This window comes from Sardina pilchardus, chromosome 13 (assembly GCF_963854185.1).
Source record: "Sardina pilchardus chromosome 13, fSarPil1.1, whole genome shotgun sequence".
Classification (NCBI taxonomy): Eukaryota; Metazoa; Chordata; class Actinopteri; order Clupeiformes; family Clupeidae; genus Sardina; species Sardina pilchardus.
The window spans coordinates 5,671,529-5,698,364 of record NC_085006.1 but is presented as its reverse complement, the minus strand read 5'-3'; the positions used below and the strand labels follow the sequence as shown (position 1 = coordinate 5,698,364).

Sequence of the window (26,836 nt, the reverse complement as noted above, 5' to 3'; positions counted from 1 at the left end):
TATTGTATTTCTGCAATGTTTTATTCACATAGGCCTATACACCAAAAAATAATTTTGGTCAGGAACTCAATGCAGTTGACCTAACCGCATCCTTTGAACAGCCATGGTTTGAATTTGCTTTGCTATTCCTAAACAATATCGCCAAGCTTATGAAACACAATGTTTACAATGACACAATGACTGAGAACACTTTTATCAGACAAATATTTAATACGTGCTGCGGGTCCGAACTTGAGGCCATTTTACCAAGCGGAACGAAAATGTCGTGCTTAGGGACACGTCAGCTGAAGTATACGGAAGGATTTGAGAGACGCACAACTTCCTCAGTCTGCCTGGTCTGCCTCAGAGCATCATTCAACGCCGGGTACTGATTTTCCTGAAATGCTGTCCATTTCACTCCATTTAACTCTACCTAAAGATACTGGACATTCACGGGTTATAATGCAAATATATGATTTGTGATTTGTGACGCTAATTCATCTTTTTAATCGCTCTCTCTTAAGTGGCATGTGTTTCATCGTTTCAGGTAGGCTACTGCGCGTCACAGCTGGCACGAGATCGTTTGTTTTCGTGTTATGTTTGTGACAAGCATTGTATGTTTTTTCTCTATTAAATCTTGTCTATTCGTATGTATTTACATCATTCACTGGCATTGTACTTTTCCCTCTTTTTGATCTGTCTCTGTTGTTTGTCCTACCTGGAAACCTGATCCAAACCAGATTAGCCAGGGCCTGTCATTCAAACAACAGGCTATCAGGTGTTCCTGACCGTGTTGTTTTGTTTTTACATTCAAAGCACACTTCAAATAATCATTCTGCTACACTTTAACGGAAGTTCGTCCTAGACTGACCTCTTGCTGTGCTTTTTCAGAGCTATTTCTGCTCTTCATTGGTGTTCAGTGTAAAATCTCAACTAAAGTCAATTGTCATATTCTGCAGATCTTCCGTGGGCACAGCGGGATTGATGCCCCTCAAGTTACCATGGAGCTGCATGAATCAGTCACACACAAGAACGGGAGGCAGAGGAAGCCCGTTCTTCCTGCAGACGACATGAGACATCAGGAGGCGAAGTCCTCAGACATGGACACTGAAGAGGAGGATGCATTGCTGTGGACTGAGGAAAAACACCCCAAGAAGGGCATCAAAGAGGAGCTGGGAAGCGTCATGCTGCTCCTTTTCCTTTATGTCCTCCAGGGCATCCCCTTAGGCTTAGCAGGCAGCATTCCGCTCATCATGCAAGGCAAGAATGTCAGCTACAAGGATCAAGCTTATTTCAGCTTTGTCTTCTGGCCCTTTAGTCTTAAGCTGCTATGGGCTCCACTGGTTGATGCTATTTACCTCCCGAGTTTTGGACGCAGGAAGTCATGGATGGTTCCCACACAGTATCTGCTGGGCATCTTTATGCTGTGTCTGTCTGTCACTGTGGACTCCTTGCTTGAGAGTGATGAGCACAAAGGACCTGATGTGATCACGCTCACCGCAGTGTTCTTCATGCTGGCATTCTTAGCTGCCACCCAGGACATAGCAGTGGATGGCTGGGCACTAACTATGCTGTCACGGGAAAATGTGGGCTATGCGTCCACCTGCAACTCAGTCGGCCAAACTGCGGGCTACTTCCTGGGTAATGTGCTCTTCCTGGCCCTGGAGTCGGCTGACTTCTGCAACAAGTACCTGAGGTATGAACCTCAGGAGAAGGGCATCGTAACTCTCTCAGGTGAGCATGTCAAACAAAGTGCTAGTTGAAAAGTTGAAAGTCAAAAGATTTACCACAGTTGCTACTGGCTGGATTCCCTCTTATTATCAGTGTTTCAGATTGTGAGAATGTGCCAGTTAGCATCTTTGTTGTTGATGATGTTCTCTGGTTTATCATAGTTTGTATTATTTATGTAGAAAAATTAGGTGTGGCTAATCTCCATTGACATTGCATGCAGGCTACAGTAACGCAATGCGGTGGGTATGATAGCACTGTTGTAACTTGTCCTTTCTTTGTATCTGTTTACAGACTTCCTGTTTTTCTGGGGGATTGTGTTTCTTGTGTCAACCACGCTTGTTGCCATCCTAAAGAAGGAGAGTGAACCAAAGGTCCATAAGAAAAAACAAAAACCAAGGGAGGAAATACAGGGTGTCATTGAAACATACAAACAGCTGTTCTCAATTGTGAAGATGCCCACGGTGTTCACCTTCTGTGGTCTACTATTGACTGCCAAGGTGAAGCTTAAAAACTGCTCTAATTCACACATCCAGCTATAATACAACCATTCTGTAGCTAATACTTGATCAAGCCATTTTGTAAATTCATGTTTAATACATGTTTAGCCTGTAAAGTTTGCTTATCTGTGTGTGTGTGTGTGTGTGTGTGTGTGTGTGTGTGTGTGTGTGTGTGTGTGTGTGTGTGTGTGTGTGTGTGTGTGTGTGTGTGTGTGTGTGTGTGTGTGTGTGTGTGTGTGTGTGTGTGTGCGCGCGCATGTGTGTGTGTGCGCACGTGTGCGTGCATCATTGACTTGCGTGTTCCAGATTGGCTTTTCAGCAGCAGACGCAGTGACAGGGCTGAAGCTGGTGGAAGCAGGCGTTCCCAAAGCTCAGCTGGCCCTGCTGGCGGTACCAATGGTGCCCCTGCAAATTATGTTGCCCCTCATCATCAGCAAGTACACAGCTGGTCCCAGGCCTCTCGACATCTTCTACAAGGCCTTCCCATTCAGGTACTCTCACAGCTTCGCTTGGAATGTTTGGACTTGCAAGAATACAGACAATTCCTGTCCGTCCATGTTTTGGATTTCAAAAAGGTTAATGTTCTTAGGCCAGAGATTGATGACAGAATGCAAGGTGCATGTTTTAAGAGTTACTGTTGCATTTGTCTTAGGTTGCTGATTGGTTTAGAGTATGCGCTCCTTGTATGGTGGACCCCGAGTGTGAAACAGGAGGAGGGATATCCTGTTTACTACTACGCTGTGGTGTTGCTAAGCTATGCTCTTCATCAGGTAAACTCTCCATGTACTTTGCCATCCTTATGAGTGTGGCCACAGTGTTTTCCAGTTTCAACATTATTATTTACATTATTTTAAAGTACCCCTTTCGTTCGAAAATTAGGGGGAAAAGATGTTTTTTACTACTTCAAAATAATATTTGATTGATGGGCTTTACCATTTCCAGTAGCCATAAGTGTGTAGATTTGAACAAAATCTGGTTTGGTTCTTAATGGGAGCTTATACGGCCTAAAATATCCAATTTGTTTCCAATTTCTTTACAGAGTTTGGTACTGGGCTGGTGGGTACCCTATTTCTGCCCACTCACTCGGCACATTAATAGTTAGATCGAGGGTTCTCATTGCAAAATCTAAATTCTACTGGAGCTCCAGTCAGTTTTGCAGCCTTACAGCACTGTTTTACAGCTCTTCGAGTCACTGTACAATGTCATTTTTGGTGCAGAGATAATTTAGACACCCTCATGGGGTGGGTGGTTGCATTTCTTTAGAAATCTGCCGTTTTGGTTTGAATAGAAATGAATATCCAGTGACACATAGACATTAACGGTGAAAATATGGCATGGGCGGATATAGGTAAAATAAATGTGTGTTGGCGAGCTTAATGAGTGGGTTGCTTTTTGCACGGTCATCCTGAGTAATACTTATGAAAACCCTTATATGGTCATCTGTTTCTACCTTTTCCAACAGGTGGCACTGTACAGCATGTATGTGGCTACCATGGCCTTCCATGCCAAGGTCAGTGATCCAGTAATTGGAGGCACTTACATGACCTTGCTGAATACTGTGACTAATCTGGGGGGTAACTGGCCCTCCACCTTGGCCCTGTGGCTGGTGGACCCGCTGACCTCAAAGGAGTGCCAGGGAGCAGCCAGCCAGACCTGTGGCTCTCCAGAGGAGGCAGGGGTGAGTGCAACACCCAGTGATGGGTCATCTGTTATTTATTTAACTATTTGTGGTAGAGTTATAAGATTATGACTTAATAAAGAAAATGAATAACAATAATATAACAAGAATAAATAAGGCCTATGTAATTGAAGATTATTGTGTCTGATGAGGCTTGAAGCCATGGTAGACTGATGATTTTCTGAGTATATTCTCACGACAGTGTTAATTGGCTAAAATTGGTTGATGTACATTGCCTTATTCTCTCTCTGTCTCTTTCTCTTTCTCTCTAGCTTTGTGTGAAGGAGGGTGGGACATGTGTGACTGTGCTAGACGGATACTATGTGGAGTCAGTCGTGTGTGTTGTGATCGGCCTCACCTGGTGGTTGTTATTGGGCAAGAGGCTGAGACGGTTACAAGACGAAAGTCCACAGGCTTGGGAATGTAAATCATCCAAATGAAAAACCACAGCAACACCCAACATTATCCCCATACTCTTAAGGGACACACTATTATCACGCTCCTCGGAGACCTCATAATGCCTTTTTGGTTTATTTTGATTCATCCAATGCATACATCTGACTACTGTTGAAATTTGGACCATAAGAAGAAAAGCTCCAGTGTCGAATCCAGGTTATGACTCCTTCTCAAGACATAACTTGAAGACCTTTTCAAAGATATATGACAGAGATATATGAAGATATATAAATAGAGATCTGCTCCACCAGTGACATTTTCTGAATTTTGTCACTTCATTGTATGTGCCTTTTTTTATTTTGAGGTTCATGAAATTTCTGTGGGATTACCACACACAACAGTCATCCGTAGTTATACAGCATGGATTTGTTTAGGTTCAGAACAGCTAACCTAATTTTCAATGTTTCCTGATGCCATTATCATACAGAGAAAAAAAAGCAGAATAAATTTGTGCAGTAAACTACAGTTGCTGCACATTGGTTTCCCCACAAACACATTGTATTACATTGCAACACGTGTAATCAACAGAACAACTGATAGTTTTGTGCTGGAGTAATGATACAGTGTGGTCATGCAGAGCATCGTTTAGGTGCTTATAAAATCATCTGCTAAATGGTGTACTAATCTCACAAGGCTATTTGAATACTGAAAGTGCTCACATGCACAATACACTCAGGCTGTCAAAGAAACATCTGTTTTATAGTATATCCTTAAGACCAGCAAAAAGGGAATCAGTTATAGGTACAAGTTACTTTGTTTTTGTGATTGGGCCTTTGGCTTTCTTTTCTATTTGTTTTCTGGCTTTTTAAAATACTACTGTTGACATATTTATACATTTTCACTCTCACAAAGACATGTTTGCAGAGAATTATAGCCTAGACCTCAATGTACATCAATTAATCTTTCTTGAATATTTTCTTTAAAGCGATTCCCAAAGCTTATACATGCCAGTGTATTTCAAGCGAATCCAAACTGAATCAGAAACACTTGACCTGCTGTTGTCAGCTAAATCACAAATGTATGTGATTTACCAAATATGTCATCATAAGTAGGCCTAATAGCCACAAACTGTAATTTTAGTAGTCTGTAATTTCAAGACGTTGTGTTTGTTTTAGAAATGGTCATTCCTTCCACTGGTATTTTGACTTTATATCACTTCTAATCTTTCCATAGTCAGTGATGATTTTATTTGTAGAATACCCGGTGGTTTATTGGGTCACTGATAATAATCAGGGCATGTGCATTATGCATATCTGTGAGCCGTTTATAGTAAGTAACCAGATGAATTTCAGTCATCTCATAATTTCATGCCTTAAACACACTAAAATGGGCCTACATCTACTTTATATGTTTGTGTTTTTGACATTTGTAATGTTTTTTATTTCAGCCTATACACCATGCATGTCTGGTCAATATCCATGTAATCCACTCTTCCATGAGCATCTGGAAAATCAGTCAGAAGAGACGACTATGTTATGTGGCATTGTCCTGCAAAACAATGCGGAAGATTTTTATACCAGCATTTTTTAAAAGTGTAATGCAAAAGAACTGATGTATATAATATATGTGCTGCAATACATTACTGTGCTACTGTAGTGTTTTGTCTTCGTGAGCGTCCGCGCGTTTTCAAAAGGTATGGCTCATTAGACGTGCCGTACTACGTAGAGTGATCGCAGTTGTAGTCCAGTGATAAATAAACAACATGCCGGAAGAGCGATCTGACAATCTGAATTTACCAAATGATAAAGCAAAGACTAACCTTAACATTATAGCGATTGTATCGAAGATTGCTGACGATAACTTGACCATTGTGAGGGTATGAAGGAAATGATCGCATAAGAAACTGGTCACGGCTATACTCAATGCAGCTACGAAACTGCACCACATCATAGTGTGTAGGCTACATTAACTGTGAAATGCTGTTTGTTTCCTGCAGAATCTGAGCACTGGATTAGCTATCGTGGGCATTGTCATTTTAGGAAGGAGCATCAAATTGGTAAAGATGGTTTTAAGAGTTTGCATTAGCCAGTCTGTGAAACCTGTAGCTTTTGTGAAGCCTGTGAATGCACGCCCATAGCCTACATGCATGGCACCCACAGTCTTTTCTGCTATAATAGCCTATTAGAATTGGCATCAACCAACATTATTGTGAAACTACTCAATGAAAATATAGGGGTTTGTAATTGTCCTTCAGAGTCCCCCAGAAGTAATGTTAGGTTGAGACTGGCTGTTTATATATGTTTTTTGGAGAGACCTCTTTGAAATCACTAGACCAATCTGTTGTGTCAGTTAAGCTATTCCTCATAGACTTGTTTGGATGCCTTTGTTTGCAGCTCACAAAGTTCAATGCTGCTTCAGAAATTCCCTCAAGGTTCATTGAGCAGAACGTTGCTCTTCGAGGTAGAGTATGCAGCATTACTGACAAGGGACTGGAAGTGGAGCACATCCCAATTTATGTCCCTGTCCTTTCCCCCCTGCTGATGAAATGTGAGTGCACTCAAACATGGTTACCTCCAGCAGAACACAAAATCGTATTTATTGTCTGCACTCTGCACATTCACACAACAGCTGTTAGCTAGACAACGCAATAGGCCTACACCCAGACAGCTGTCACTAATTAGATGAAGCCTCTAATACCCTCTATCTTGATGTATGCTGGCTGAATGTGAGTGTCTGCTTAGTAAACAGTGTTTTTAATGCATGCAAGCTACTGGTAGTTAGATTGTTATCCTTGTTTTTATCCTTATTTGACCTCCTTTGACTCAAAATTGAGCAGTTGGGTTTATGTCATACTTAGACCATTATGATTGTTTTTCTCTCAGTGTTCTCATTGACCATACTCATCCAGTTACAACAGACTTGCACCCTGACCTGCTGAATTAAAGATTAACCAAAACCTAAAACTGAACTGTTGTAAAATGTGTGCTTTTGAACTTCGCTTGAATTGAGCTGTGTAATTTGGGAAAATGCACCCTTATTTAATTTAGCCTGCTTTGAAGAACTTTTCTCATCAAGACCTTGTAACGCTTTCAATTGTTTAATGGAACTTGTTGTAAAGCTCAATTCCTATGGTTGTGCAGATCAGGTTGGGGCTCCTCTACAGGTTCGTCTGGCCGGAGTGGAGTTGACCCCGGAGGGCTGGGACTGGCTGAGACAACAGCTGAGACCTGCGGAGACTGTGTGGCTGAAGCTAATTAGGCAAGAGGGCGACAGCCTGGACTGCTTGGTCTCAAGAGGCCGGGTGAGGGGAAATCTTTAAAATCACGGCTCATCACTGACATGCATGTGTAACTAGCAAACTTTAACTGCTTCTTAATATCTTCTTAATTCTTAATAGGGATAAAGATCTGATTTACAAATGGTCAACTGTTTTGTCCATGTTCTTTATTGAAAGCATTGCCATATCAGTTATGCTAACATGTTGTCTGTTTACACAATGACCGTATAGCCCGCTCTTCGAGTATGACCTGTGCCCTTCCTCCTGTGTCCCTCAGGGCTTTCTTTTGGGGACTAGTCTAAATGAGCAGATCTTGCGACAGGGCCTGGCCAGGTCCACACCGATCCTGGGCTTGGACCACCACTCACGGGTGTACTGGAGACTCCACAAGAGACTACTGAAGGCAGAGCTCCAGGCTGAGAGAAAAGGCCAAGGGCTGTGGAGGGAGGACAGCTTCAGAGAGAGAGTCTCTGTGGCCCTCAGGGAGAACATTGTGGTCAAAGGCGTGAAAAGGCTTCTCTCACTTACCTCCAGGACCAAAGAACAGTGAGCAGTCCACACATTAATAATCATCAGTGAATTACGTTTACGTTGCTGGATTATTTTTGCTGTTTGATTGATCAGCTCGCACTCCGTATATTAACACCCTTTCTTACCCCAGACAAACACACATGGATACAGCTGTTACAATGTGACTAACTAACTTTTGGTAAAATTATGTATATTTTCATTTTCACGTAAGATACTTCATTGTACACATTTGCAACATTGTATTGCACATGTAAAAATAATGTAAATAAAGCTTGAATACTCAAATTTAAACTTAAAGGGGCATGATTTTTCCTGAGATTAACATTGTATAGTATTACACTTGCCTAGCTTTGCTTTACTCAGACAGTATTTGTGTTTTCTGTGTCACATGTTTGCGTTGCTAAACAGATGAATCGGTTGTTATTTAGCGTTAGGACCACATGGATCAGTATAATCTGCTTTTTTCCATTCACTTTCCTCTCCATTTCCAGCTCAGTCCCCCTGCTTCTTGTGCTTAGGATGAGCAGGTTGGGCATTGTGCTTAGCAGCAAATCCATGGGGGTCTGCCTGATTACCCCACCCAGACAAAGCAAAAGTACTGTTGCCATGGATGCAGCAAATCTGAAAGACAAAGAGTGTCAAAAGGTGATGAGCTCTTAGTGGCCCCAAACTGAGGGGAAAGGGTGACTGTATCGGAGCAACGTGTCTTGACGTTTAAAACTTTCAGTCCAAAGAATCGAAAATGCACAAGTGTAGACTATTTAAGTACAGTTGAGACTAAAGGCAAAATCCCCCTACACACACACACACACACACACACACACACACACACACACACACACATTCACACACTCAACGTCCTGCGTGCTGTGTTAGTAGTGAAAGCAGCATGTTGGGGAGCCACTAGGGCTAAAATTGGGGTGGTTAGGGAGGGGACAGCAGCTTGCAGCTCACCCCCTCAATCTTTGTTGTGCAAATGTAACAAGCGGTGACTCCAGACTTCCCATTGGCTGTGCAGTTTGAACTGAAGGGGTAATGGAGAGCTGATTGCAGGCCCTGAAAGACTTTGAGCTGGCACAGCACTCCCTGGGTAGAACGAGGGAGGGTGAGAAAAGAAGGAGAAAAGAGTCCATTTTGCATGGACTGTTTGAGATAATGTCAACAAGAAAATATCCGGATCAAATTCACCTGTCCTGTAGTTCTCTAGCAACAACACTGTTTATTACAGTGTTAGTCATCTCATATATAAAATATTAGTCATGTCACTACATAAAAACTAATAGCCTCAATAGATTTTATAGTGGTTGTGTATACAATATTATACTATATATTTTCACATATTCTTAGCATGTCACATACAACTTTAAAAGACAGGATGCATTAAATTACTGTATGATGTGTTTTGAGTCGTTGGTTCCGCTCCATGAGTCCACTCCGGTTGTTCCCGTAGGCCTCTCCTCAAGTCAGTCACCCACCAGCCGTATCGTTTGAATGGGAGGTATGACATTGTGGCGGCACCGTCTTACCCAAAGCTTGTGTGTGGGACAGTTGAACGGTAAACACTGTATGAACTTCGTAACTCGGCTAAAGTATTGAATGCGTTTTTCGCTGGGTGCACCTGAGAGGAATGCTTTTCTGTCGAGGAGAATTACTTATGCCATCTTGTCCAAGAGGAATAAAGACAAATCTGAAGTAAGTGATTAACGCTATTTGTTAACAAGCAGGTGCTTCAGCGCAAAATAGGAGTTCTCATAAAGGAAGGCTATATGAATGTGTGAACACGTCTACATTTGGTAAAATGATAGGACAGGAGTAATCTAGCCTACAATAGGGAAAGTTAACACAACATTAAACGACAAATTCTAAGGAAAACAAATACAACGGGGCACCTAGTCTATGACCCAATGTGAGAGCATTGCCCTGTTCCATTATTTTGCCAATTCAAGCACGAGCCATTCATGCAGCCTTTGTAATTAGACAGGCTAGGTCTAACTTTTAATGGCCTGTCAAAAGCTTATTCTCCAAATAGCATTTCTAAGTGCATCATGATGTTAACTGAATTAAGGCAGACACACAAACATTGCTTTAGAAAAAGGGGTGAATCACGGTTGTTATCAGAACATCTGTGAACTTTTGTTGTGGTATTCTCTTCAAGGCTATTTCATAGTCTCAGAAGTTGGGTGATAATTTAAAAGATGCAGTTCACAGTTTTTGGCATAACAAAAATCAAACACAGCCTGTGGCAATCGAATAAAGAAAAGGACAGGTACCTCCCACTGCAGAATGCATCCTCTGAGATTTAAGAGTGGGTGGGGATATCGTGGTTGATGGCAGTTCTCAGACAAAGACACGAGGTGGTCCACCCAATGCTGTGAGGCCTTACTCACTAATCACGGCAAGTGAACTTTTTGTCTCATAGTAGGATTTTAATGATATGGGTAAATCAAAAGCCTATATCTGTTGTTCTCTCTAAACATAAAATAGTTTTTCATGTAGGCTATAGGCATAGTCATAGTGTAACATAGTAACATCAGCCTAAAGCTGTCCTTGTTCAGAAGATAAACATGGACAAAGCAATGTTGTGGCACTTTCATCTACTTTCCCTTTTCATGACAGCATTTGACTCACTCAAGGAGCCACAAAGTAAAACGATCCAGGACAGCTGTTGAAGTTAATAAGATCAAGCTCTCTTAAGTTGATTATTTAAGCTGTTTATCCACTAAAGACATGGTAGAAGGAGATTTGGCAAGGAAATTGTTCAGCTTAAGTATTCTCCCATCACTTAAGAAGAGTGTTATACTGTCAAATGCCACCCTTTGGATCTATGAGAATTACCAACACCTATCTGGCTGCCTAAGAGTGAGAGGCAGGGAAAGAGAATAAATCTCATGGCTGATGGCTTTCTAACAAACAAGCACTTGCTTTGCCACTGAGGGAATGGCCCCACCTTTACAGGAATGTGAAACAATCTCATCCATGTCATGGTGATACCCACTCCATGCGTATATGGAACATGAACAGGTAAAATGAGTCCAGTGTTTTTAAAGTCCTGCCCGTGTTAGTGTATCAGCTTGCTGGACTGCTCAGGTAGGGTTGGAAACATGCCTCATTGTTACAGTGGGGGCAGCAATGAATTATTTAACCCCCCATCCTCTTTGGGACAGAGGAATGGATGTTCTGGGGCGTGCTGAATTGAACCCTTTGTGGTCAGAGCACAGAGCAGACTCTGAGGAGGTTCGGTGGGACTTGGAAAAAAGAGAAAAATGAGTCAGAGCTTGTGATGAATCTTTGTCCCATAGAAGTTTATGGTAGTACAGTATAGTAGAACCATACTATAGAGTCGTTCAAATGTCTATAAGAGACAGAATCAAGTGTACCATGACAATAATGTATCTATCTGATATTATGATGCAGAACATTCTACCCAGTACTAAGAGTTTTATCAAATCTGTGTTAAAGTGTGTGTATGGTGTCCTAAAACATGTCAGATAAGTTGTTCTGTTCATGAAGTGGACCACAGTAAAAGAAGTGGACCATGATGCCCATACTATCCCCTAGTTGTAATGTCTGCAGATAGAATCAACAACAGACCACACTTTATTATGAGTCAGCTATAAAATTATAATGTGATGTTCAACCCTTCATTGACTGCTGTATTATTCAGTGAGTAATTCATATTACATTTTACATTTTGGCTTAGTATAGGAACATGGTCTGTTGCCATTTTACCCATTGAATTGAGTACAATATGGGTTCAATAATATCATCCTTGTTACAAGTTCGTAAGTATGGTTCCAGTGACCAGTGGGGACCAGTGACAGTCACTGTTCATTGTTTAGAATGACTTGACCAAACAGATTTGGTAACGTGCACCCACCTTTCTATTGTCCTACTGCTTTCAGAGTACATGGAAACAGTCTTTACAAAGTTACAGTGTTACAGGGGGTTTCCCTGCTCCTGTCACTTAGAAACAAACCACCATCAGGAAACCTGTTTTCTCCACCTGCACTGTCTGCAACCAAGAATGTTGTTTTCCCCATTCCACATGAAAGTGTTATTTCGTGGCTTTTAAAGATAATCTCATGAGTATTCCCAGACCTACAGCAGGGACTGGGAAGCAGTGATGGTTTTGGATATCTGACAGCAGCTGCTGTGTGATGGGCGAGTGAGTGTCTTTTTGCATTTGTCTGGGTGTCTGTATTGTGGCCCCAAGGTCATGAGAGCCATCTATCTGAAAGTGAGAGATTATCTGGTGTGAGAGCCATGATTTTATTAGCTTCTGTGACTGGATGAGTGTGTGTGGGGGGGACGAGGGGGGCATCCCCATTACATCTCTTGTGATCATAACACCTATTTCAGCACAAACACATTGCAGTTAGGTGTTTACTGTGTCACAGTTTGGTGTTAACTGTTTCCGAAACCTTAGATATGTCAAGCACCTGGGTCAGTTCCACAAACAGATCCATTTGTGGGAAATGATTGAAATGATGCTGTTGCGCTGTGCTGGTGTGAGGTAGATGCTCTCTTTGTGTTGGTTCACCAGACCAATTTCATTTGGAGGGTGAGGATTTGAGGTTGAAAAAAATGCAATCGATCACCTTTGACTTATTGAATTATATCCGCAAATCCTATTGCTGGTGATGTGATGCAGTTAGTGTGGCAGCCAGCTGTGTCCAGTCCTGTGTGTGTGTGTGTGTGTGTGTGTGTGTGTGTGTGTGTGTGTGTGTGTGTGTGTGTGTGTGTGTGTGTGTGTGTGTGTGTGTGTGTGTGTGTGTGTGTGTGTGTGTGTGTGTGTGTGTGTGTGTGTGTGTGTGTGTGTGTGTGTTTGTGTGTGTATGTGTGTGTGTGTGTGTGTGTGTGTGTGTGTGTGCATGTGTGTGCGTGCGTGTATATGTGTGAGTGTGTGTTTTTGGTGAGTGAAGGAGACAGGGATGGAGTAATGACTTATGGTGGTATTGTATGTTTTAAATTTCATGGTGCACTTTTTGGCACCAGACCAGACCATTTCCCTTGAGTGAGAGAAACCCATGCTTACCTCACCCTTCACTGGCTGTATTTAAAGGAATAATTCGCCTCAAAATGAAACTTGTTCCATTATCTATTTATGTTCCCCTTGTCAGTGCAGTGCAACGCAAGCCAAGTCACCCAGCAAAATTCTGAACTGCATCACAACTCAGGTCAAACACTCACAACACATTTCCCAACACATATCCCATCTCATGTTTACAGTAAGTCTTTTACAGCATGTTTGGCTGATGTCTGGCGCAGCCTTAGCAGTCTCACACGATTCCTCCTCACCTCTCCTCACACACACGTTGAACAGTCTCTTATCTTCAGGCAAGCTCCAACGGAGTGTGCAAGAACATCCAATTTTCTCCCCAGACAAGAACAGCTCTAATCTGGTGGTGAGCGGTACATCAATGTCAAATGAAATTCTCACATTACCATGCTGTTACAGTGTAATGGCCCCTGTAATAACTCTCATTCCCTTTCTCCCCTGTTAGATGAATGTGTGATCTCACGAGGTCTGTCTCCTGTAGAGTGGAAAGGTTCTCCTTCAGGTCTATTAGGCTTTCCTCGGACTCACTGTTTTACATTGAACTCACATGACACATGGCTTGATTTAAAAAATAACATTTATTGTTTCTTTTATTAGATCTTGGGTTTGAGGTGTCTCCTCATTTATAGGCCTTATGGAGTATTTTTAGCATGTCTGTCGCCTCCAAAGAAGTTTATTAAGCCTATAAGCCTTTAAACTTAAATGATCCTTGCACAGAATAAAAATGTTGTAAGGGAGCCTCTCTGCCAGCTGTTCTGTGGTTCTGCTTAATCTGGAATCGGTTATTCCTCAGTCTGTGTGCTTTTCTTACTTCATCTACTCTACTCATTCTTTTGCTGCAGAGTGTTGCCTCCCACAGTGAACCTAACCTTCCCTCGCAACATAGCCAACCATCTTCTTCACATGTCTATTATATCTGTCCTTGTCTTCTCACCTTTGTCCATCTTACTGGCTTCTTATTGCCTGTTAACCTCTTTGTTTGTATTCACCTCCTGCCTCTGGCTCTCTTTTCCTACATTTCACTCTCACTTCCCCGTGAATGTCAGCTCCCTCACGGCAGCACCTGTTGCTTGTCTCTCTCTCTCTCTGGGTGATCTATAGAGCAACTGTCAGGGAGAGTTCCGGAAGAGCAGGAGACTGCCCGGCGTCAGGCCTTAGTGTCTGGTTTCAGCCCACCTGAGGGGAAATGTCCAGTGGGAGGTGATGGGGTCAGGCTCACAGTCACAGAGGATGGAATGTCACCCATTGAAGTCATGCACTTTAACTTTATTCATTGCCTTTGAGGGGTGTGAGACAGGGTCTGCCTATTTCACTCATTCACTGCTCTAGAAGTTCAGCTTTTAAATAGTAAACAAAACAAAGCACATTTGTATTTTTCATCAAACATCCACAGTGTCACCTCTCTGCGCCTCGGTTATGTTACACACACTGTTATGATGATTTGAATTAATCAACCAATCAAAACTATACACATGAATTATGAATGATAGTCCGTTATTTGTAAATTGTTTAAAAAGGTCACAGTGCTTCAACAATTATGCCAACCTATAATTATTCATGATTACAAATCATAAGAGAAAATGCAGCTTGTCAGCAATCAGCAGCAATAACTCCCACATCCATGATGGAAAAACATGAAGGGATGTAGCATTTTTGACATTTTGGCCCTGTTATTATCATTCAGAGGGAATGTCACACAATGTTACATCGGGCTTTCATCTGCGCTGCTAAAATACCCTTAGGTGCTTTCAGACTGATTGTGAATTACAGTGCCATTATACAGTTTAATGCAGGATGTGCATTTGGCATCATGCCAGGGGTTTGTGGTGGACATTGCTGTAGTATATGTTACTGAGCTGAGCATTAACGAAAATCCTTTAATGTTTGCTCACTAGGATATGTGATGACATATTACGTCTGATTCATATTTAAGCTGTTTTTAAGCCATTTATCTGAGGTTCAGATGGCTGTGACACAGCTAGGCTTTCTGTGTCCTGCCCCTCATAGAGTCCATTCTCTCTCCGTTAGGCTCTTCTCGCACACCATATCATGACTCATGCTGCACCGATGAGCTTTTAAGATTTGCTATCGATTAGAATCTTGTCATCACAATCAATGATGCATTAGTTGGCTTACACAACAGTCTCGTTCAGCGCTCTGCATTTCAGACTGACAAATGGAATGGTTTTGTTGAACTCATTTCGATCTGCTGTTACTAATACCAGCTCAGTATGAGGCAAGACAGTCACAGATCATGGCATTGCAGTCTTTGGCTTCCTTATATTTGAGCTTTCATGGAGAGCCCTGGGACCGGCGAAGGGATGGCTTGGGTTTTTGTAGTCTCCTAAAGGCTGTGGGACATCTGACATGGTAGCACAGGTCAGCGGTGCTGGGTTTTCCTTCCTCGTAGCCCTGAGGCTGAGATCAGTGTTGGATAGCTAAAGGGATCACATGGTCTACTGGGCCCCCCATCAGAGGCTAGCTTCTCAGGTGTCCTGTCAGGATCGTGTGTGTCTGTCTGCACTGTAGCCCTTGCTGCACTAGTGGGTGGCTGTGAGTTAATGTTCCATTGGCTTGGTGCTGGGAGACAAGCTTCAGAGCAGAATTACAGATGCTTGTTGTGGCTCGGTTGACAGTGCTTGGTGCGACAGTGATTGTGTGATGCCATTTCTATACTGCTTGAGTCTTTAAATGATTGAATGTGAATTCAATGTCCTGGAGATATAACTGATCACTTTCTTTCTCTCTCTCCTCCATGTCCTTCACAGACATCACACCCTCCCTTGATCCCTCACTTTAGCAGGCTGCCATAATGAGCTCCTGGGGGACTGAGAGCCAGGGTAGTCCCCGGTATTGCAGACACTTCCTCGCCGACAACAGCATCTTCCATGGTGGGTACTCAGCTCTGTCATCATGTGCCTTTACTTGTACTTGTCAAAATGCCATAGACTGAAGTAGGTAGATTTATGTCAGGTGACGTTTTCCTGTCTGAATTGACCTGATAAGGTGAGTACTGTAGACAAAGACGCTGCATGACTTCACAAGAACAATTGATGAAGCTAAAGATGTCCTTCTGAGCTGAGGTTAGACATATCTTAAATCAACTCTTTGCTTTGAATTGATTTTGAGGATTTGAGGACATATTTTCTGCCTAATGCAAGTACTTTTCCAACACAGAATTGAATTTGCAACTCAGGAAAAATTTATTATAATACCTTAAAGATATTGGTATTTATACTAATGCATGTGATAAAGGTAATGCATTTTGACTGCAATGAGGTTTATGCCATTTTACTTAAATGCTGTATATGCCCATGCCTGAGTTAACAAAGAACCAGCAGGGGGCGATATCATCCTCTCCCCTCTTACGATGCATAACGTCATATCAGAGCAGAACTCCCAAGTGGATAGTTGCAAATCTCCATCATTAAAGCAACTGTGTAATTTCATTCAGTCAAATGATAATAATGGGGCAGGTGAGGAGGCAGCTCTCCTGGGAATCTTATTGTGATTGTTTGTTGTGATATCTCCCGATAGCTAGCGTGACAGTTGTGTATTCCTGCTACAGTTTTAAAATTGAAATGCAATTTTGAAAAGCCCACAGATGGTCATCAAGATGAAACAGTAGTTAATATACGGTGATGTGAGATTTTTTTTTTTAATACAAATGCTTGCAGCTAGTGGCCATGCTCTGTGATGCCCACTGGATTAAACACGATGAAATAATATAAATAAATAATTCACAAAGAATATTAAAACCTCTTTATCTATATTTCTGCCTTTAGGCGGTCTCTGATGACTGCTAGCTACCAGCTGTGATGGAGCTCTCGCTCTTGGATCTCAAACCAAACAAACAAAGGATGCTATCTTCATATATGAAGCATGATCAAGATGTATTAATCAGTTAGATTGTTAGATAGATTTAATCCGCTGAAAATTCAGAAGACAACATTGCATGAAATGATCTTCTGCGGCTTCTGGTGGAGTTTTGTGTGTGGGGGAGATGCGTGACTGCAGCTAGTCCGTGGGTGGCTTGTGGGTATGCTTGCCTGATAGTTTGTGTGATGCTCTGGCGTGCTCTCACTGCTTGACACCGCCTGACTCTGCTGCTGAGTGGAGCCGTTGTTTAGCCCCACACACCTCCACCGCTCAATCACTGGGAGAGATCGGCCGGTGATGGACCGCCCTCTCCGTGGTTAGAGAGACAGATGGAAGCGTGCCGATCAAACATGGGGGACCTGACGTGTTCTCCTTGTTCTTCTCAGTGTCCCCTGCACCCCGCTCCGCTCCCCCCGAAGCCCCCTCTTCCCCCTGATCGTGGCTGACAGAGCCGCTGACACTTTGGTTCCACCGGGAGGAAAGAAATTTCGACGATTACAGGCGTGGAAAATAGGGACAGAGCTAATCTGTCAGAGGTGTGGTGTCTAAATTAAAACTGGCAGTGTATGGAGATTGTACTTTGTGTGAGTGTAGGGAACCTTAGAGAATACACACAAACACACACACACGGACACACACACACACACACACACACACACACACACACACACACACACACAGAGAGAGAAAGAAAGAGAAAGAGGGAGAGAAAGAGACAGAAGGAATGTGAAGTCATCTGGGATCCTTTTTTGCTTCTCCAATTCAAAAAGAAGTATTGATTGCCTCACCTTTCACCCTAAATTGTGGTCAAGTCATCAAAAAGTACTTGTTTGATCTGACCTTTCTTCAGGAACCCATGAACCGCTTAATCTAATAAATGCATTAGGGACACCACACTCTTGCATAGACACACACGCACACACACACACACACACACACACACACACACACACACACACACACACACACACACACACACACACACACACTCGTACACACACACACACACACACACGTACACACACACACACACACACACACACACACATACACACACACACTCTCTCTCTCTCACACACACACACACACCCTTCATGCAGAAGAAAATGTTATTTTTGTGATTTATGTGTGGAGAGTGTCTGCGGGGATGTCGGGGAAGACTCTCTCTCATATATCTCCAGGCTTTATTTCCTTTAAAGTCACTGAGCACTTGATGGATACGCGTCTCACTCCACTTCACTGAGACTGCGCTCTAATCTGAGTCAGGGGGGAACAACAGAGGAATCACTCAGAGGCAGCGCTGTAAACTGGATTTGCACTATAGGGGAGACACAGCAGGATGATGGAGCCATCAGATTAAGAGCCTGCATAGTAGCCAGCCCCCCTAGCCCCTGTTCAGCCTTGCATTCCATTGGGAATGAGGCTGTGCGGTCCACTGTAATGATGAAACAATGGGCCATTATTTATTATTTTGGGATATAAAGATCACGACGGATCACTCAGTCCAGTCTGGATTTTGGATATATAATTTCCCTCATTGCAAGCTGCATTATAGTACAAAAGTGCCTTTACCTCCCTTTTAAATTAGCTCAGCCGAGTCATTTAGTTAAATCACAGTGCTCAATGCACTCCAGCTGCTATATGTGCTGGACAGAGAGAGGGCCGAGGGGAGGTCATGATGGAGACTCTGTGGGAGCCGGTGAAGCACTCAAACAAAAGAGCACACCGAATAAGATATGGGAGGAATCTGGCTTCCTGATTGTTGCAAGGAGAGCTGTATGGTTGGTCTGTAGAGCTGATCATTCATTCCCATACGCCACAGCTGGGGATGTTATTGTCTTCAGGGGCATTGAGGTGTAATGACCCATGATCTGGCTAACTCCTCTGGGCCATACATTGCTGCAATTTTCCAGCTCATTACATAATCAATGTGCCCAATGACATCTGCTTTGTTCACAGTTTCCATGGGATGACATGAAAAATGCCAAATCTCTCAGATATATACAGATTTCCTTGCCACATTGTTCAGGTGTGTTAGAAGTGGGTTTAGGCCAAATCTACCTGGCTTCTTCCCAAAGAGGTCCAGTGGCATGTGTGAAAACACAATAGGCTTGTTAAGTAGAAGGCCTTCGTGAAAAAAGTTCACAGTCCTACAAGTGTCTTTAAGAATAATATCCGGATAAGAATAACGTCTGCTTTGTTGTGTGTTTTAGGCCTATAATACTCTAAGCCATTTAGTGCATTTGGTGTTAAGGTTTCAATCCATGATTTCACTCAAAACATTTAGGCTATTTGATGATTGAGAATGAAGAATTTACATTGGACTGTTTCACTCAGGTGACGTGAATGCTGTTTTTAGGCATTGTCAGTATCCACTCAGCCTATCAAACGTTTTGGCTGCCTTAGTGGGTCTTTTTATTATCCTATTTCGAACTCAGGTGAGATTGTTCAAAGCAACATTAAATAAAACAGTTTTGCCCAGCGTGCATATCAACACAATGATTGCTTGTTTGCTACTCAGCAGCTGAACTTAATTCATGTGTCGATTCTCGCAGTCTGGCTCATTGTGAGACAGCCATAACGATGGAGCCCGTTTATTAGAAGCAGGGAAATTGGGTGGGATTGATTTCATGGTGTTTGCACTGGCAAACAGTTTTGTCAAATGTGGAAACCTGTTGTGCATACTAAAACCTATTTTGTGTGTTGGCTAAGAACGCGCGGCAGCTCCATTCCTCGTCCTCTATATTTACAAGTCAAACTCATGGTGGCTTTGGCGCGCTCATGCCCCGAGCTCTCTTGCTCTGATGCTCTGATGCTCGCTGTAGAACGTTCGGGATATTACATGCCCCCAAAAATTACATGCCGTCGTTAATATCCTCGGACATTGCGTGGGCCTATAGTTCAAATAAAGCCGTTAAAAATACACCTTACACATCGCCCGTAAAATGCATGATGTGGCGTTAACCTAGACTTATCCGCAACAATTTTACACCCCTCCCTCTCCCCCTCAAAACGGTTTCTCACAAATGTTTAGTCTCAGATGGGTATAGAAATCTCGGACAGTCTGTGAGGGAATCTAACAGACAAGGGAATTGGGAGAGGGTGACTGAAGAGGAGAGGAGAGGAGAGAGTCAGCGCAGACCAAGCCTGGGAAGACACATCTGCACGGAGTGGCTTACAGTTAGTCCGGTTTGGATGTATCGGAATTTGAAATAGAGTGGATGAATGTTAGTTATTGTTCTGTTTTGTTTGGAGCTGCATTTTTACCTTTCATTTTTAAGTGACGTTATTTTTCCTGAAAATTATGTCAAAAATAAATGGAGCAACGCGTTGACTCAGATTTTCTAGAGACCATCCCTTTTTACTCCACATTCCAGAGAGGGATTCTTTGGCTTAAGTCATGCGCGCCCGTTATATACTGTAATGGCAGAACTTGAAGTTTTCAGAAATCTCAGTCTAGAAAAAGGTGAGTTTTCTCGACAAACACGTAATCGCGTTTTATTGTATTCTTTAGGCAACATCTGATTTACGCTGTGTTATGTTTTAGCGTTTAGCATTATTTTAAAATCATTACCATCTTGCCTGTCAACAATTCGTCTTTAAGAGCAGTAACTTGACACGCCTTTTGAAATGTTGTTCATTTTCATACAGTAAACTTTCTGCTATCCTATCTTAAGCAACCCCCACTTAGATAGACATATCATATCCAACTGTTACTGTTTGGGGAAGAATGTTCCTTTTTGGAATAAACACTTCTGGAAAACAACGTCCACCCACACATCTGAGAGGTCTATATGAAGTGGCGTGGACGAGTGGAACTCTCCATGGTCCTGTAATAGGGCGTCTGTCAACTCGGAGGATAAAGTGCCACCGATCTACGGTTTATTATAAGTAGCCTTTGCATGACAAACGATGGGGAGATACAATATAAATGCAATCCATACAATGTCGTTTGTGAACAATTGGTTTGTGCTTAAACAGTTATGCCATCTGGAGGCAGCGTTACTTGAGCGCCATGGTTTATGGATGCGCACGTGATCTAAATGGTTGTTTTGCGCAGGAAAGTCCAACCATCCTTTTAGCCAAATATTAAGGAGCAATCTAATTCCATACAAGTCGGCTTTGTGCAGTTGTGTTTTTAGCACATATTGACATTTGTGGTATGTCTTGTGCTTTTAAACTCCTTCAGACAAACACCAAAACATTTTATGTTCTCTCTCCCTATTTTTCTTTTTCACTCGCTTCTTTCTCTCTCTGCCAGTCAGCCTGCCTATGTGATTATGTATTTTTCTGTCTGTACGAGTGCACATGCTAGTATCAGTTTGTGTCATTTCAGTTGGCACTTGATGCTAGATAGACAGGTGTGGTACCATTAGATGAGTTACAGTAATGCCCTTGTTCTGATGTTACTCTATCAGTTCCTTCTCATACCATCCATGGTCCAGTCATCACCATCTGCTGTGCTAGTTGGGAACAACATGAATATATAAGAAACCTGCACGTAACTAATAAAGCCTGTGGTCCTATATGTGGGCTGTATTGATTTTGTATTGCCTGGGAAATGATGTTAAGTCTGGAAAATTATATTTCTGTGACTGATGACTTCTTTCTGCTGTGGCCTGTATGTGGCGTGTGTCAAAGCAATGCTTTAGTTTGGTCATGGAATTTGGAATTTTGATGCTTGTGTCTTCATGACAGTGTTCCACCCGCTGCAACTGCCCGCCACATGGAGAAAATGTGTTTTCCATGTAAAGCGTGGATAATGATGAATCTCTGCAAGACTCTTTCTGCTCGCAAGCACCAAATCAGTGAGAGATTCCTTCGCTCTCTCTCCCCCTCTCCTTTCTTTGTCCATCTCATCTCCTCCTCCCAGTGTCTTCCTTGTGAACTGAGAGATGGTATCTCTATCATTTTATTAGACTGTATATGCACCATTGTGTCGGAGAGACATGCCACATAAACTGAAATGGATCAGTTCTGCCTCAATAATTATCCACTGAGTCCACTGAATGTTGAAAGGCAAGAATAGCCTTTACATGCAAATGATAATTATTGCATGATATGAATTGGAATCGTCATATTAAATTATTGTGACACATGAGCATCAGTATGAGTGGCAGACTTGGTATATTGCTATACTGTTCCTTCAGAACTTCCCCGGTGGTGGAGCCGTGGGAATAAATTGTGGCGTGTGTGAATTGGTGGAGATTAGGCAGATCACACAGGACCCTGTGCCTGCCTGGAGAGATATCCGAAACAGCACAGCCTCATCATGGCTTTGGGTGGGGAAAATGACAGGGAGTATAGTATAGGAATCCCCCCTCCCCCATCCACACTGCCCTCTCTCTCCACCACTACCTCCAAACACCAGACAACCAAGCTTTGATGAAGGAGCCGGGGTGCCCACGGTGGGAGTGACATACACACACACACACACACACACACACACACACACACACTCACACACACACTCTCACACTGCAGTGGCAGCAGCAGTCATGAATACATTACGCCGCAGCACTGTTATTTTTTTGCTGTGGTTGGATGAAGCACCCAGAGGGTCTCCTCAGAATAGATGTATGGGGCGATGGCAGCTCCAGCATCCTCATTGTCTCTAATTAGCAGGCAGAGCTGGGGAGGAGTGCTCTCCCAGGCACTGGGCTTCCCTCTGCAAGGGTTGACATTGTGGGTGTTTGTTTTCTCGCAGCTCTTTTGCACACACATACAGAGAAAGAGTGTACTGTATGTCTGCCCGAGTTTCTATCTGAAATATGAATGACCATGAATAATTCCATAGACATGTGGTTGGAGGAGGATGTACATTCTCTACTGGTATATCTCTTATTCTTATTTAGGTTCAGGGTGATCTTTAAAGGTGGCATGATATATTATAGAGGTAACACTATTGGTTGGACTACTGTCTGAATTGCTTGTGTTCACTGAATTGGTCCAACAGGAATCCTTCCCAGGCAACATTGGAATAGTTGGAATTGTAGTCAAAGCCCATAGGTTGTGCAGCAGAGCAATGGACTGATTTAATTTCATAACTGGATAGGTTTCATCTCCACCGAATCTGTCATTTCAGCATGGTAGAGAGAGATAGGTAGATAGAGAGAGAATGAAATGGAAAAAACGAGATTTTCTATTATTAATGTGCCTTGTGCTGATGTGAGATGATGGTGATGGTGATAGGAAACATGCACTACATGCATTGCCACAGGCATAAAACATGACAATACCAAATGCACGATTTGTATGATTTGATCACTGTTGTGCTACCATGCATGATGCAATGATGACAAAAAGATGATACCTGACCTTGGACATGATACATGGTGCAGTTTAACATGCTACAGGACCATATTTAGGCATTGTAATTAGGGCCCGAGCACCGAGGTGCGGCCACTGAAAGTGGCTGCACCGTAGGTGCAAGGCCCTATTGTTTTTGCTCAGATTATTATTATTATTATTATTATACTTCTATTCCTCTTACCCTTAACTTTTTCGCCCTTTTTCACCAACTTGACATGCACTAAAACTCTTGTAATTTGGCATCTAGATGTGGAATTGTTAACTGTACTTAGAGACAAAGGTTTGGCCTAGGGTGTGGCTCAGGGACTGTATAGCGCCACCTAGCGTGCTGTCTACTGTGGTTGACGCATACATTCACGGAAATGAACCAAATTTGGTGGACATGTGTGTTGTATTATTCTGAACAAGTTTTACATTTAAACTATATAGTGAATCTTAGAAGAATTTGAATTATGTGAGATTTTCTGATTTTTGCACATCATGTATTTTGAAATACTTCTCCTAGACGGTTTATCGAAATTATGTCATTTAAACACTAAAATGATCTTGAGGGGTGGCCTGAGAGGAATTGCGACCAGATTTTTGAATTTCAAAAGTATATTGAAATGGCGAAGGTTTGAATCTAGGTGTCTTATAAAAGAATCAAAAAGTTGGTGTTATAGGCAGAAAACAGTGACTAATTTGGATGAAATTTGATGGAGTATTAGTTAGTGTGTTTGTAGTGACAGTCATATACAAAGTTTTGAATTTGGTGTTGTTTGTGTTTTTTAAAAGCGCATTAATGATTGTGGTGGACACAGTTTTAGCTAAAATATTTTTAAGCGAGTTGATGAATAATTATAATCATATCAACCTATGCTGCAATTTTGATTTCAACCATGTTAACAGAAAGTGAGATATTTAGGTTTATTAGGTTTTTATAGGTCTGTTTCCCTAGCCGCGCATGGTCTTGCTCCCTCACTGTGGCTCACCCACTCTCCCCCTTCTTGTCTGTATCCCTCCCCCCACAGTTCTTCCCACCCCTCCCCTCTCTCCCAGCTGGATGTCTCTCTAACCTCCCCCGCTTTCCACACAGAGACTCAGACACAGACACAGACACACACACACACACAGACACACACAGACACACACACACACAGACACACACACACACACACACACACACACACACACACACACACAGACACAGACACACACACACACACACACACACAGAGTCAAGAATGACAGTGTGATGCAAAGTAAAAGGTAAAGAAAAGATCATGTGTATAAAGATTTTACTCAGGTTAAGTTTTTGTGATAGAATTGGGGACTGACTAAGTCAGACCCAAGTTCTAATCCTCATAAAAATGCTTGGTTGGAATGGCATGTAATAACCAGAATACAGTAAAGTCATGTATTTTGAAACACTAGTCCTAGACGGTTTATCGAATCAAACCAAGGGTTTATCAAATCATATATCAGCAGTAAAATGATCTTGAGGGGTTGCCCAAGAGGAATTGTGAAGTATATTGAAATGGTGAATGTTTGAATTGGGGTGTCTTTTAAGACAGAAATAGGCCACAAGGGGCATTGATGGGCCCAAGCACCTGTAGTCTGTGACCCAAATTTGGTGCGCTTGTGTGTTGCTACCTCTAGACTGAGACAGAGCCCTGGTCTAGGGTGTGGCTTAGGGACTCCTGGTCACTCACTCACTCACTCACTCACACACACACACACACACACACACACTCTCACTCACACACACACACACACTCTCCTCACTCACTCACTCACTCACTCACTCACTCACTCACTCACTCACTCACTCAATCACACACACACACACACACACACACACACACACACACACACACACACACACACACACACACACTCTCACTCACAAACACACACACTCTCCTCACTCACTCACTCACTCACTCACTCACTCACTCACTCAATCACACGCACACACACACACACACACACACACACACACACACACACACACACACACACACACACACACACACACACACACAGTGTGCCGTGGCCTACTGGTTAGGGCTTGGGGCTTGTAACAGGAGGGTTGCCGGTTCAATCCCCAACCAGTCCACCACTAAAGTGGTTCTTATCCTCACAAAAATGCTTGGTTGGAACAGCATGTAATAACCAGAATACAGAAAAGTCAAACAATCATGACTTAGTTACGTTTTGTTTACATCAAGACACACACACACATTAAAAACAGCAACAGGTTTTATGAATTCAATGATCTGAAGCAGAGTATTGATGTAAGCCTTACAGATGCATGATTTACAGTACACCATATCAACACACTGGTTATCATCTCAAATTTGGACTACAAATATGGATACAGAGATAGAGCTCTGGCCTATGGTGTGGCTTAGGGGCTCTATAGCGCCACGTAGCGCGTTGTGTACTGTGGTTGACTCATATATTCATGAAAATGAACCAAATTTAGTGGGCTTGTGTGTTATTGCTACCACTAGTCAGAGACAGAGCTCTGGCTTAGAGTGTGGCTTAGGGACTCTAGAGCGCCACCTAGCGCATTGTCTGTTGTGGTTGACACATACATTCACGAAAATGAACCAAATTTGGTGGGTATGTGTGTTATTGCTATAGCTATTCAGAGACAGCGCTTCTGGCCAAGGGTGTCTTAGGGACTGTATAACGCCACCTAGCGCATTGTCTGTTGTGTTTGACACACATTCGCGAAAATGAACCAAATTTGGTGGGCTTGTGCGTTATTGCTATCGATAGTCAGAGATAGAGCTCTGGCCTGGGGTGTGGCTTAGGGACTCTATAGCGCCACCTAGCGTGTTGTCTGTTGTGGTTGACACATACATTCAGGAAAATTGACCAAATTTGGTGGGCATGTGTGTTGCTCATGCACATGCCCACCAACACGTACATGTTGCTTTGTTAGATTCCGAAATGTCACAGGTCTCCGCACCGCAGGTGCTCGGGCCCGCCATCGCCGCTTGCGGCTATATTGTTTCAGTTGTTTTTGAAGCACTGCGTCTGACAAGATGGAGTGCTTTGAGGGGATTGTGTAGGCGGATGTGTGTGTGTGTGTCTGTGTGTGCGTGCGTATGTGCTGTGTGTGCGTGCTGTGTGGCACCATGCCTTTGTCTATACACTTTAAAAGAGTTGTTTCTCAGTAAAACTTCCATCAAGTGAAAAGGCCTCAGCCTCGCAAAAGGGCTTCTGAAAGATCGATGCCCATTGATCTGCAGTCTACTCTCCTCACTCTCACAACACTCGGCCTTCCCGGCTGTAATCTCTTGAATCTCTTGTCTGAAAAGAACATCTACTCAGTGGCCTGATGGGATCTCCTGGAGGAGTCACTCACTTTTACGCATGTATTATGTCATCGCACACAGATTAGCGCTCCGTCCACATCTGTTCACTTCAGAGGGGGTGGGGGGAGGTGGGGTTGTCCTGGCAGAATACGCACGCGTCCACAACAATGCATTATGCGAGATCTCGTG

The 26,836-nt window shown here is 42.8% G+C and overlaps 3 protein-coding genes across 4 annotated transcripts in view; all 3 read left to right on the top strand.

Annotated features, from left to right (window-relative positions):
• The first annotated feature begins 307 nt into the window (after window positions 1-307).
• On the top strand, window positions 308-5,936 carry slc33a1 (solute carrier family 33 member 1). 2 transcript variants are annotated; one of them, XM_062552277.1, is made up of 7 exons: window positions 308-364; window positions 939-1,713; window positions 2,002-2,207; window positions 2,514-2,698; window positions 2,860-2,977; window positions 3,670-3,885; window positions 4,158-5,936. In XM_062552277.1, exons 2-7 carry the CDS (start codon window positions 981-983, stop codon window positions 4,323-4,325), a joined length of 1,626 nt encoding a protein of 541 aa, XP_062408261.1. In that variant the 5' UTR covers window positions 308-364; window positions 939-980; the 3' UTR covers window positions 4,326-5,936. The 2 variants fall into 2 exon arrangements, with proteins under 2 accessions (XP_062408261.1, XP_062408260.1); XM_062552276.1 differs by having other exon boundaries at window positions 326-526.
• Window positions 5,934-8,380, top strand: c18h3orf33 (c18h3orf33 homolog (H. sapiens)). Its single transcript, XM_062552278.1, has 5 exons — window positions 5,934-6,157; window positions 6,278-6,337; window positions 6,675-6,828; window positions 7,422-7,582; window positions 7,836-8,380. The coding sequence occupies exons 1-5, from the start codon at window positions 6,044-6,046 to the stop codon at window positions 8,106-8,108; spliced, it is 762 nt and encodes a 253-aa protein (XP_062408262.1). The 5' UTR covers window positions 5,934-6,043; the 3' UTR covers window positions 8,109-8,380.
• Window positions 8,381-9,646: 1,266 nt separating this feature from the next.
• The window catches only part of plch1 (phospholipase C, eta 1), a 47,332-nt gene continuing 30,142 nt past the window's right edge, over window positions 9,647-26,836 (top strand). Inside the window, exons 1-2 of the mRNA XM_062552878.1 lie at window positions 9,647-9,781; window positions 15,917-16,039. Coding sequence (XP_062408862.1) covers window positions 15,961-16,039 — 79 coding nt within the window. The 5' untranslated portion in view covers window positions 9,647-9,781; window positions 15,917-15,960. The remainder of the gene's footprint in view (window positions 9,782-15,916; window positions 16,040-26,836) is intronic.

Bases quoted from the DNA above. Each gene is read 5' to 3' on its own strand.
- slc33a1 (XM_062552277.1), top strand. From the start codon at position 981: ATGGAGCTGCATGAATCAGTCACACACAAGAACGGGAGGCAGAGGAAG. The intron at 1,714-2,001 runs GTGAGCATGTCA...ATCTGTTTACAG, and splicing joins GGGCATCGTAACTCTCTCAG to ACTTCCTGTTTTTCTGGGGG. The intron at 2,208-2,513 runs GTGAAGCTTAAA...TGCGTGTTCCAG, and splicing joins GTCTACTATTGACTGCCAAG to ATTGGCTTTTCAGCAGCAGA.
- c18h3orf33 (XM_062552278.1), top strand. From the start codon at position 6,044: ATGCCGGAAGAGCGATCTGACAATCTGAATTTACCAAATGATAAAGCA. The intron at 6,338-6,674 runs GTAAAGATGGTT...CTTTGTTTGCAG, and splicing joins TAGGAAGGAGCATCAAATTG to CTCACAAAGTTCAATGCTGC. The intron at 6,829-7,421 runs GTGAGTGCACTC...ATGGTTGTGCAG, and splicing joins TTCCCCCCTGCTGATGAAAT to ATCAGGTTGGGGCTCCTCTA.